The 13,477-nt window shown below is 35.5% G+C and overlaps 1 protein-coding gene across 5 annotated transcripts in view; it reads left to right on the top strand.

The window, feature by feature from the left end:
- The window catches only part of spri (Src homology 2 domain-containing protein sprint), a 946,527-nt gene that overhangs the window by 860,567 nt on the left and 72,483 nt on the right, over positions 1-13,477 (top strand). For all 5 annotated transcript variants that reach the window (XM_081771977.1, XM_081771978.1, XM_081771981.1 and 2 more), the window contains one exon: positions 8,929-9,099. In XM_081771977.1, the coding sequence (XP_081628103.1) occupies positions 8,929-9,099 (171 nt within the window). The remainder of the gene's footprint in view (positions 1-8,928; positions 9,100-13,477) is intronic.

Below are 13,477 nucleotides of genomic sequence, written 5' to 3'. Positions count from 1 at the left end.
CCGAGAAAATCCACGCACACGGTGTTTGTCCACTACAAAGTATTCTTTGTAAGAGCTGATATTGAACCAGGGACCCCACGAGCCAGAGATGAGTGCTTTACCATTCACCTCCCGCAAACTCTAATATAATAATAGTAATAAAAGGTTAATGTGTGTAGACACCTTCACAGGAAAATTTTATAAAAGTCTTTACAAAATGTTTCGTGCAATTCAGTCTTAATTTATTTATCAATGTTTCTATTACTGTTCACTGTTTATAGACTACATTACTCTTACAAAATTTCAGCGGGAAAAACTAAGTGAAATTTGAATGAAAGGTTTTAGTATAATAGAGGCTAAAGGAAACACCGTTGTGTCCATTCCAAGTCTATATTTTAGAAATCAAACCTGTTTACTAGACTGTAGTCTATTAAGGTTATAATATCATAATTGCAAGAAACGCACTTAATAATATTAAAAAAGAAATTTTGTTCAACTGGAGATTACATGTGAACCAACTTAGTTCAAAAGTTTATCGTTCTTTTCTGAAAATATCTTCCCTTTTACATATATTTATTACCAGGCGCGGATCCAAGGGGGGGCTATAGCCCCCCCCCTTGACGCTCAGATATACACTGGATGAAATGGGCTTCAATCCGGCTTTACACTAGATAAAGCTGAAAACTATGGTTTAGCCCCTCCCTTAATTATATGCTGGATCCGCCACTGTTTATTACTATGATAGGTTTTCTCGTAGACTGACCAACTGGTTGAGATAGACATTTTAATAGCCTACGTGTTGACTGTAAATATAAAAAAGGAAGATTTAATTCAACGTGAATATGCTGAAAAGTTTTACTGATGTCGGAAATTCACAACCTTTAATAATATTTGTTACTTACTTTGAGCAGGTTTTTTGATAATAATAATAATAATAATAATAATAATAATAATAATAATAATAATAATAATAATAATAATAATAATACATTTATTCTACATATATACTATTGAACAGCTGTGAGGCAAAATGTACAACACTGCGTACAATTAAAATTATAAGGAAAACTAAAATCTGCATGCGAACTTAGACATTGTATTTCAAATAGAGGTGGGGGCGCGGTGACTCAGTGGTAGAGCGTTCACCTCCGATGCTTGTTGTCCCTCGTTCGATCCCAGCTCGCGCCGTGTGGATTTTGTGGTGACAAACACCGTGCTCGTGGGTTTTCTTGGGGTTCTCCCGTTTCCTCCCACTTTCTTCATTCCACCATTTCACTCATTTCTCTTTATCACCGTCTCCTTTAGCCTAACCGGCATAACCATGGGACAAACTTAAAGATTTCATTTCATTTTTTCAAATAGAGGTAATAGGCACACAAAGTTTATAGGCAACTCTCTACAAAGATACAGAGCTGCAGACGAATACTGAAACTCGATCTGTTACAGAACTAATAAATAAAATAAAATGTATAAGTAAATACAATATAAACACAGAAATCTATAGGAACTAAACGTACAGCAACCTTTTCATTTTCGTTAACAGTGCTTAAATGGAACGGAAACACCGCCTTCAAACGTTCTAAACGCTATTCTTTAGCATAGTTCCGAACCTATCCTTAATATAAAGTTTTTTTTCTTTCTTCAAGCAAGTTATCGTGTTTTGTTGAAAGAAACACGGATACAGTAGAATAAATATCTACTAATATTCATCATAATCTGACTAATTTATTAAATATATATATATATTATTTTTAAATAAGAATATGATTCGAAGTTAAGGCTATGATCACATTATTACATCTTACTTCGTAAAAATAGTATATTGAGAGGTGTTGCGTTGCGAGATAATAATATAATCAACATTAACGGAATTTTAAGAAGGAAGAGTGTTACCTAAACTCATTCGTTGTGACAGCGGAACAACTGTTCTGGAACGTAATGCAATAGATCTGTGATTCCTTTAAAAAAGTTCTTCATTATTTGGGAAGTATCATGTGTCCGTATCCAGATTTTGAAGACGCTTTTGATGTTGCCTGTCAATTGAGAGGAAGTGACTGCCAGTCGACGTCGAGGAGGGAGAAGAATAGGGGGTAAAAAACCATGATTAGTTACTTCTTCTCAGGCATTCCCTTCATGAACAGAAACAAAAGATTGTCATTAAAGTTTCGGTCTAAGTTTTAAAAGAAAATGGCGGAAGTTAGAACAAGATATTTCGATTAAGAAGAGGAAATTAATACTTTTTTTGTTTCTGTTTACCAAATACTTCTGTAAATAAAACGGAAGTAACGTCTTTGTTGTTGCTGCTGCTGTATTATTTCCTGTCTTCTGATCAACATTCTTTCCCATACAAAGTAATAATACAATATATTGAGGATATTCTTATGTTTATTTTTAGCATCAAAGACTGGTTACAATTTCAGTAAGACTGGCAAAAAAGATGTAACTACAATCAGCGAAAGTTCTTTAGTTTTGTCTGAAGACTTTGGTGAATCTAACTTCAAAGACTTGGTATTTGTTATGAGAACTCGTAACTTAAAAGAAGGAAGAAAATATCGGAATTGCTGCCGCAATAGTGAAGCTATGTGCTGTGTGTTTGTCGTTAAGAGGAAGTGAAGTTTTAAAGGACTTTGGGCCGTGGTACTTACAAGTTATTGAAGAGTCCTAGATATGCATACAGTGCCGTGTGCAAGATTATGATTTCGGGTTTAACCCCCCCTCCCTTGAGCAAGATATTATTTAAAATAAACATTTACTAGGCCCTATATTAAAATTTCTGTATATATATAGAAATACATATATTTCTCACTTTATATATATATATATATAGTGAGAAATATATGTATTTCTATATATATATATATATATATATATATATATATATATATATATATACAGAAATTTTAATATAGGGCCTAATATATATAGCGTGTTTCAAAACAACACCGACAACGTTTGGGAGGTGATTCCTGACACCAAGATATGACAAAAGGTATATATCAACCTGGGTCCACAAATGCTTCCTTTCGGAGTTATGGCTGCCAAAAACATGAAAAAACTGCGCTTTAAAGGTCTATACGTCCAAAACTATGGGACCTACCGTGGTCAGGTCAAGATTTCACGTGGGAATTAATGTGTCCTATCCCCCCAAAAAAAAAAATCCATGTTTCAGAATCCTAAGGTACTCACGCGATAATTTTTATAGCGGGAGTTTGGCTACTGGCATGTAATATGAATTATTCACCAACTACCTCTATAAAAATGATTGCAAGATTCTGAAATATATATATATATATATATATATATATATATATATATATATATATATATATATATATATATATATATAGAGAGAGAGAGAGAGAGAGAGAGAGAGAGAGAGAGATATGCACGCGAGACGAGACCAGAAATGGAAAAGTCTCGTCTCGTCTCGCAGCCTCAAATGTTGGTCTCGTCTCGCATAAAATTTTGAGTCTCGTGTCTCGCGCGAGACTTTCTCGCATGGTCTCGCAGTCTCGCATATATTCTGGGTCAAAATTTTGCAATGTGTTATTCTATGGCTGTTAATGAATGATGATGTGATATTCTTTCCGAAGGCAGGTATTTGACCTAAAAGTCCCTTGGCAAGGTGAATCCATGGTGGTTTGCCATTGCTTTCCATGGGATGAATGTTCATAACGTCCTAAGGAGACGGAACCTAAAGTTCAACATGGTATCCGAACTTGTGTCCCCTCCACTCCAAATTAAAAGAAAAGTTGTGCTGGAATTTGATTGCTGGACCATTGATTTTTGTCAAATTACTAGCATAATTTACAGGAAAACCAGCATAAATTGTTACTGGATCCAACATTGTTTTCCAGCTTACAGGTCTCCAGCAATATTTTCCAGTATGCCATGTGGGCTCATTTTTGCCCCGAAAAAAAAGTCGCAAATGTAATTAGGATATAAAGAATATAACGTTTCCGTATATGTTTTTCTGAACTCATTGAACCAAACCCGGATCATTTTACTATATCTATATGTAAATTTCTTCGTCTTTATTTAACCGGATTTCAACCTTGTCTTTGCCTGCTTCTAGGCCGAGAAATGCTCTAACGTCATAATATCCAAAATTGACACGGATTGTTTCCTTAGAATAGGTTTGAACTTTCTTTTCAGAAAGTTTAAACTCTCTAGCATTAAATTTGTGGAAGAAGCAGAGAAAATGTAAAAATACGTTACTTGTGTAGGAGAACAGTTGTGTAGAGGATAATGTTTTTGACAAATATATAGACAGAAAATACTTAATCCATGTAAAAATATCATGTTATTTCTGCGAGCCGGGCCGGGGATAAACTTTGACGAGAGGGGATTTCCCAGCCATCCTCCAACATTAATCGCTAGTAGTAATGTAAAAAGATAGAAACAACAGAAATATCACATTTCGAAGCAATAGGGAGTCTTATTCGCTTTTCAGACCAAAAACAGAAGTTCATGTATTCGTGCGCGCCCGCGTGTATGTGTTTCTGCCGCAAAATAAAGTCCTAAATCGATGCTGTAATAAATTTCCAATTTACAAAGCTTTTCTTTTTTAATGATGTTTAGAAACTAAAGAAGGCTTTAATTCTGAAAATCAACCTTGAATAATAATAAATCTCATAAAATGTCTATTGCCCCAATTACTTTTGTTCCTGGAGGCATTAACGCTCAACTTAGAAAACTCAATAAATGTAAAATCACTAAATATACAATTAAATATAATTCATAAGTGTTGCGAGACTGCGAGAAATCTCGCGAGACTTAACCGAGTCTCGTCTAGCGTCTCGTCTCGCATGGTTTAGTCTCGTCTCGCATAAAATTTTCAGTCTCGCGTGCATCCCTATATATATATATTGATAGATAGATAGATAGATAGATAGATAACAAAAAATCACGCTTGTCAAAAAGAAACTAAATTGAGAACTAAAAACCCCTCTCTCCGCTCTATGCATATACAACAGTACTTGTTGGAGAATTTTGGCTGCTTAATTCCTGATATATTAAACAGTGTGAGTACCTACGCTATTTTTTAAAAGCCAATTGATCATCATGGAGAATTATTTTTGGGTTTTCTTTCAACTGAGTTGTGATTTTAATGGTATTATTTTACTGTTTTTCTCCAAGTTTAGTTAAATGCCCCCTTTGACTTTCCAGAATGAATTTGCATTATATGTAAAAATAAATAAATAAATTTGATTATTAAGCTCTAAAATTATACAGCCTATACGAAAATGTAATTTTTTACCAAAGTATATTTAAATAGATTAGTCAGTAAAATCAGCTCATTAAAATTTCATTTTATTTAAAAGAAAATAGGAAAATTTAATCTTCCACATAAATCTATGTCCTTTTCTTTTTTCTTAATACAGGCACACGCTTTCAATATCGTTAAGAAATACGAATTTGTCACTTCACTCGAAGGACCTCTGTAAGAAATCTCTCTCTAGGCTTTGCTGATAACTGCAAATGAAAATGAATGAATGATGGAGTTTGTGGAATGAAGTCAGAAAGGGGAACATACGCATACGTAGTATCAAGTGAGAAAACTCACTTTTTTTGTAGTATACGACAAGCTCATGTATAGCTGGAAATTGAACATGTTAACCTACACATCAGAAACCAACATACATTAACTTGCTGGAACTATATATATATATAAAAAAAAATCTTCTATGGTAAATGTCTATGTAATTGAATGAAATGAAAATAAATTCATGTGGTTAAACATATAGAACTTTAGAAGTTATGTTGAAACTGATGTTCTGTTATTAATTGCTTTAGAATTTTTCAGATTTTTGAACTTGCAAATGAGTAATATAAGTGAAAAACCATTGTTTTGGTTTACAAAATACCAAACATTTGGTCATATATGAAAAAATCTGCATCTCATAAAAGCTACAGTTCTTTCGGAATGTAAAAAAGGAAAATAAAGTCCAGTATTTGTAATGATTATAAATACTTTTTTTTTTCGATTTTCGCAAATTTGCCATAAAAATATGCAGCAGTTTACGCAGTTGTTTCTTGGATGCCATACATAATGGCTTTTGTTTGTTTGCTTGCTCTTTCTAGTACGATTAAAAGAATTTTCGCAGGAAACATATTTTGCGTACAAGTATGCATATTGTTTGTTTCTTAAAACATATTAAATATCACATTATTCTAGGCTGAACATATTCACATGCAGAAACATTATTGGTTGCATTGAAGCTTAATGTCCCTTTCGGTACCAAGGTTATTTGAGATATGGATCTACAGCTTAAGCGTGAGATCTGAAATACATGAGCTCTCGCTGAGAATCAATCTTGGATCTCCTGTAAAAATATGTGATAATTTATAAATTACAATAGACATTAAGCGCTTCTAATTACGCTGTAGGCTTTACAAGACGGTATTTATTGTAATGATAAATTATTCCTGTAAAATGTTCCTCCAAGATTCCTCTTTAGCGGCCAGTTGAAGGAATTAATCGAATGTGAGATTAATCAACATAAGAATCACATTATTGAGATTAATACGTGACAGCCAGTGGCGTATTTAGGATTTTGTTTCGGGGGGACTATGCACAGCAACTGAATAAGCACTTATATTTTTCCTTTTGGGTGCCGACAAATTTTAATGAAGTTGTGCGTATACCAAATTTATTTCGAGGGTGAGGCTTGAGCCCAATAGCCCCTCTAAATACGCCACTGGTGATAGCTTAATATAATGTGAAATTTGTCATTTAACTATTATCATCTCTTACTACATGTTTCTACATACAGGGTGTCCATAAAGTCCTGCAGGAAAGTAAAACTCTGTAACTTGGAAGCTACGTAATGTATTAACAAATACTTTTTGGTGTACTTACAGAAAGGTTCAAAGTTTTGTTTCAGCTAGTTAAGGTTCATCACCAAACCTCCAATTGTGCACCATTCACGTCCAAACACTCTTGCAGTCTTTTTGGGAAACCAAGAATTGCGTGCTGGCGATGCTCGTCTGGAATGTTCAAAATTACATAAGTTATTTTGTTCTTGAGATCGTACAGATTAGCTGGATTCTGCGAATACAGCTTGGTCTTCATGTGTCCCCACAACCAGTAATCACAAGTCGATAAATCTGGTGATCTTGCAGGCTAAGGTGTGGGTCCTCTTCGGCCAATTCATCTCTTCTTAGATTCTTCGTTAAGAAACTGTCGAACTTGAAGGGCATAGTGTGGCGGTGCCCCATCCTGTTACATGTGGACCTCATTAAGGATGCCTAACCTAGTAAGTTCTGACAGAAAGGAATGTCTGTAGCATGTTCAGATAATTGTTACCATTTACCGTCTCTTCCTCGAAGAAAAATGGCCGATAATGTGGTCCATTGAAACAGCAACCACACATTGACTTTGCGATTACCCCACTTGTGCTCCTCGAATTCACGTGGATTTTCCACCCCCAAATCAGCAGTTGTGCCTGTTCACTTTTCCCGACACATGAAATGTGGCTTCATCTGAAAACAAATCGAGACAGAAGGTCACCATCTCCTTGTAGGTGGGTAAGCATTGACTCACAGAATTCCATTCGTATGTCACAGTCTTCCTCTATCAGCTCGTGCACAAATTTTAACTTATAGGGCCGGACCTTCAAATTCTTCCGTACGATCTTGTGTAACGTTGACTTCGGTATTTCCAGTTCCAATGACCTACGTTTAAGTGACTTCATTGGACTCCTGATTACGCTGTCTTGCAACGTGTGAATCACATCGTCACTCGTTCCTGGCCTTCCATTGCGTGGTAAATCTGACATACTTCCAGTTTCTTTGAACTTCTCGTACCACCTCTTGATACTTGTTTCTGCTTTGGATGTTTTCCTATTCATTGTTTGGAACTTTCTCCGCACTAAAGCGCAAGATTTTAATTCCACAAACCACAAGACACATTGTGCCTTTTCTTTAATGGACGCCATCTAAAGTCACGTAATTACCCGCGCAAACATTATCGAGCATTGTGGCCAGAACAAAACTTGAAACTTCCCTTCTTCCAACCTCCAAAATTTATACACTTAAACGTAACGGTTTCGAAGTTTTGGAGTTTTAGTTTCCTGCAGGACTTTATGGACTCCCTGTATGTTAACTTCTTTTAGAGAATAAAACTTTATTTTATTATGGTCTTAGTATTCGAACATACAAATTTAACCTAAGACTAGCAACAACTCATAAAAAATATAACTTCTATAACTTCCTTCAAAAATTTATAAAGGAACATTGAAGAACTTCGAAAACAACAGATGTTCATCAGTTCACCAAATTTATTAGTACAACTGATCAATAAACTATTCGTATACTAAACAGTATTTTACAAACACTTTTTTTTTCTTTTCCACCTTACCATTAACCGCAAAATACAACACATCTCTCTACTGTACACTTGCTAGTAAACAAATACAATAGTATGATATTCTGTGTAATTGAGACACTTTGTGTGTTTGTATTATAAAAGTTGGAAACCTTGATTATATGATGGCAAATGCCTTACTTGTGTCTTGCTCATTCGTGAGACATTGTGCCGTTTATGTATAATAGAAATACGCAAAGTGGCTCAATACATTTATAGAATATCTTTATATATATAAGAATATGAAATTTAGTGCTTGACATATTCCTGTTGATGAAATTCTGAGTATACCACTGCTTAAATACGTATTACATGTAAATTAAAAGAAATATCAATAAAAAGAATTTATATTAAAAAATCAAGACTTTTACAGCCATGGGTATGTTATCTGATCTTAATTCTTAACACTAATTAATCAAGATACGATAACTCGTATCTTTGGATCAATTTTCATGCTTTGCATGATACAACATTTAAGATATTAGCAATATTATGTCTGGAAGTTATAAATATTATTTTGATCTATTTAATAGATAGTAAATATATTAAATATGTTCCGTTTTTTCTTTCTTTGCTTATAGGACCATGAATCAAGTAGAGCTTCATCCGGTGGTAGTAGCGCTGGCAGTGGAGAAAGTCCGCCATGTGACATTGGCGTCGTGGAGCGTCTTATCAGAAGCCACCCCATTTGGTTCCTTCCGGGAATCCAACGGGCAGGAGCTGTGCATCTTCTCCAGGGAAAAGAAGAAGGGGTAAGCCAAACATTACATTTTGTCATGTACAGATGACTTTTCCCCCTGTATATGTTATAAATTTATCTGTATTTGCGATATTGACATGCAAAAGGCGTTAAAATAGAGATCTATCTTTTTAAGTAGTTAATATGATCAGACTGACAAGTTTTGATATCCTTGTGCAGTGTTCGAAGTGGAAGAAAAGCAGAGGCAGTATGTTTTATTACGATTTTGACTCGACGTACTATCTATCTAAATGTTGAAATACAGTGAGGGTATCTTGCCTAAAAGATTACATTTCTATTTCATAATCACTGAAAACCATTAGAGAGCTTCTCTGTAGTTACGGGACGGGGGAAAGAGGGCATGGAAGACTTTGATCCCCCGCATAGAACTTTCTAAAAACAATTAAAAGTGTCCCTTTATGTTGTATTGTAGACAATTATACACGAAAATGTTTAAAAACCGAGTTTTTATATTAAAAATTTCCTGGAAGAAAACTCCCGGACCCCGAGCTCCCTCGTGGCTAAGCGGTTAGCGTACGCGCCTTTGGCGTGGGAGACCCGGGTTCGATTCCCGGCGGGAGCTCATGTGGTTCGGATTCCACGTTAATCAGTAGGTCCACGTCTCATATAGCTGAAAGGGACGTTAAATTAAAATCAACTCAACTCAACTCAACTCCTGGACCCCTCACTCGATCGAGGGTATTCCAAACCTTGAAAGATCCGTCCCCCACAACAGACAACCCCTAAATCGTCCCATGCTCAAAACACAACATTATATGCACTAAGGCAAGAAGACCACACACACACACATAAGAAAAAAACAATTCAGTATGGCACACCAAAAAATTAACAAGATGAACTTCTTTGAAGACATCTCATTTTAAAAACAAAAGGTAGGAAAAAGATAACAAAAATGTCTGTGTTGTCAACTTAAAAATTATTTCCACATTAAAAAATAAAACCTTTTCATGTGCAAAGCTATTCGTCAATTACTGAGTATAAAAATGGATTTATTAAAGGTATTTAGTGTCTACAATCTAGTGACGGTATGTCTTGATCGCTGAAAAACCAGAAGCGGTATACCTTCATCATTGAAAAATCAGAGATGGTATGGCATACCACCGCATACTGTCTCACTTCGATCACTGCCCCATTGACTTTCGAAAGGATGGAATAATTGCTGTAGTTTACTACAATTTTAAGAAAGAATCTTAGAATGGATTCGCCGCAATAGCGTAACCAGAAATCTTACATAACGGACGACATTTCTTTTAATAGTGTATCCTTATGTTTCAACTTGAGTTCATTTCTTGGTGGGGCAAATGTGTTTTGCGATCTTGACTTGTTAGCCTATTAGATAGTTATTTGAATGAAAAGATGCCAAACTCGCTTCTAGAAGCCAAAATATAACATCACTACTGGGCGTATATTTGCTAACCACATATTACCGGACTAGACGTTGCCTGGCCGTTAATTGCCGTTTTCTGGGCCGCAATGGCTGAAATGTAGATAGTGATTTATGAACATGGACGTCCATGTGGTTCCATACAGGGAATGGGGACTTTGCACGTACTCTAGTTTGTCTATTTTAAAACGCTACTCTATGGTACACAAGTTACTATTGTATAATTTTTAACTTAGTACAAAAGTGAACATTTATATTACATGCAAGAAATTGCGAACTGTTCTAAAATAACTGCACGAAAATTCCTTGTTTTATGTAATATAAATGTAAAATGATACACTCAAAATATGAATAGAGATCTTTATACATGTCAATATATGTATCTATTTGGCCCACAAATTATTGTTTCCCTTTAATAAATAAAACAGCAAAGGGGGTAGGGTCTTTATCATTTTTTTAGGCTGTTATACTGTAACAGTTCTGTAATTGTAATTCATAATAATCCTGTAAGTCCCGTAGTATGTTGTTAAGTCTTGTGAAAGTCTCTCTCTCTCCTATTCGACGTGACTGTTTCTACTCTTAACTTCTTCTATATAAGTGTCGCAACTCATATAGAATAGATATGTTTGTCTCTGCTTGTTGACAGGTATCAGAGCATCAAGAAGTAGTTTTTTTTTTCAATTGATTTAGCGTCCTAAGAATAGGTTTCATCTCCTCCGTTAACCTGTTACTGAAACCGGAAGTGGTTGGAATTAGCGGTTTTCGGTTTCAATGTTTTTCGCCGAAGAACAAAAGTGGTAATATATAGTAACAATCGGTTTGTTTTCAATCGATTTAGAGTTTTAAGGAAAACACGTCATTGCGACCCGGAACATTGTGCCAAAACCGGAAGTGGTTGAAATTTTCCCCTTTCAAGAGCAAAGACGAACGATTGCGAAAGGAACCGGGATTTTTTTCAATCGATTTAGCGTCCCAAGAATAGGTTCCATCTCCCTCCGCTGACCTCCTATTCAAGCCGGAAATGATAGAAATAAACCCTTTCAGGTTTTAACGTTGATCGCCAAAGAAACATAAACGGTAATAAATAGCGAGAAGCGTTTTTTAATAACAATCGACAGGATCTCAAGAGAACATATCACCATTCGCAATACTCTACCGAATTCAGAAGTTGTTGGCATTTACTAGTACTTCCAGTTTCAATAGTCATTTCCATAGAGCAAAAACAATAAGCAATATCACAAAACTTTTTTTTTTTTTTAGTTTTAGCGCCCCAAGAATAAGTTTTGTTTCTGACTTTTATCTATCTATTGAAACCGGAAGTGGTGAATATCCACGTTATTCGATTACAAGACTGATCGTATAATGGTTAAAACAGAAATAGTTAGCGACAAGTAGATTTCTGATGTGGATTCAGCACAAGACTATATTTTATCTTTGATTTTATTCTTTTTATTGCAACTAGGAGAGAGAGACATCAGTTACCACTGCTGGTTTTAATATTAATCCCCACAGAATAACAACAGTAAGAAATGGTCAGTAATGGCTTTCTGATGTGAATTCAGCGTCCGAGGAACACATATCTTCGATCTTATTTCCCTATTGGAACCAGTAGTCATAGATATACTATTTGAAGTTTGAGTATTGAATTCAAATAATTTGGAAGTCTACCGTAGTTTCAGTCTTAAAACGAAACTCACTTGGTTCAAGTTTTGTTTTCGTTAGAAAAACAATCAAAACGGAAAAACGAAGGATATTTTTGTGTGGTGCATTACTTGGTAAAGTATTAAGGGTTTGTTGATTGGTCTGTATTTATGCCGCTTATGAACCAACAAGTAAGTGTTAGGATAGGGGAAGAACTGACGGAAGAGAGTGCAATTGGAAGGGGAGTTCGACAAGGATGCTGCCTCTCGCCAACACTATTTAATGTCTATCTAGAAGAAATAGTGGAAAAGAGCCTACATGATGATGATGGCATTTCGGTAGGAGGTAGAATGATTAGATGTATAAGATTTGCAGACGATATGGCGCTTGTTGCAGAATCTGAAAAGAAAATCAATAAAATGTTAGAAAAAATGAGAAAGGGCTTTGAAGAATATGGGATGAAAATAAATGTTAGAAAGACAAAAGCCATGGTGATTGGAACGAAGGGGTCTGTGTCAAATATAAAAGTAGGAGGGGAGAAAATAGTACAAGTGAATAGTTTTCGATACCTGGGTAGTGTTCTTAGTAATGACATGAAATGCGAACGTGAAATAAAAGCAAGGATAGGAATGGCGAAAGAAGCCTTTAAAAGAAAGAAAAGTCTGTTTTGTGGGACCTTGAACAAAGAGTTGAGAAAAAGACTCATAAAATGCTTCGTGTGGAGTGTTGTACTGTATGGGGCGGAAACGTGGACATTACGTAAAGGTGACGAAAATCGACTGGAAGCCTTTGAAATGTGGATGTGGAGAAGAATGGAAAGAATTAGTTGGGTCGAGCGGAAAACGAATGAGAGAGTGTTAGAAATGGTGGGTGAGAAAAGAACACTTTTAGACATTATTAGGAAGAGGAAGAGAAACTGGTTGGGGCATTGCCTAAGAAGAGATTGTATCATGAGGGACGTCCTAGAGGCGGGAAAGAGAGGGAGGGGGCGAAGGAGACTACAATTAATGGATGATATTAAAACAGAAAGATCATACGCGAAGACGAAAAGGTTAGCGGAGGACCGTGGAGCATGGAAGCTTCTCAGCTGCGGCAAGTGACCTGCCAATAAAGGCAGAATACCTATGATGATGATGATGTTAATAGCAAGGCTATGGGTGGTCCGAAAGTAGGTATACAGTCCCGTACTGATCAGCCCTCTGTATTTCATATCATTTCTTATTGTTACCCATCAGTTTCTTTATTATTTGTTCTTAAAGCCTATTTACTTATACTTTAAGCTTGGAACATCAGAAGCAAATAAACCCATAAGCTAGAATATTATACTTGATCAATTCAGGGGTGT

Source organism: Thermobia domestica, chromosome 9, assembly GCF_964235325.1.
Source record: "Thermobia domestica chromosome 9, izTheDome1.hap1.1, whole genome shotgun sequence".
NCBI classification, from domain to species: Eukaryota; Metazoa; Arthropoda; class Insecta; order Zygentoma; family Lepismatidae; genus Thermobia; species Thermobia domestica.
The sequence above is the reverse complement of the archived record's forward strand: the minus strand, read 5'-3'. Positions and strand labels throughout refer to the sequence as shown.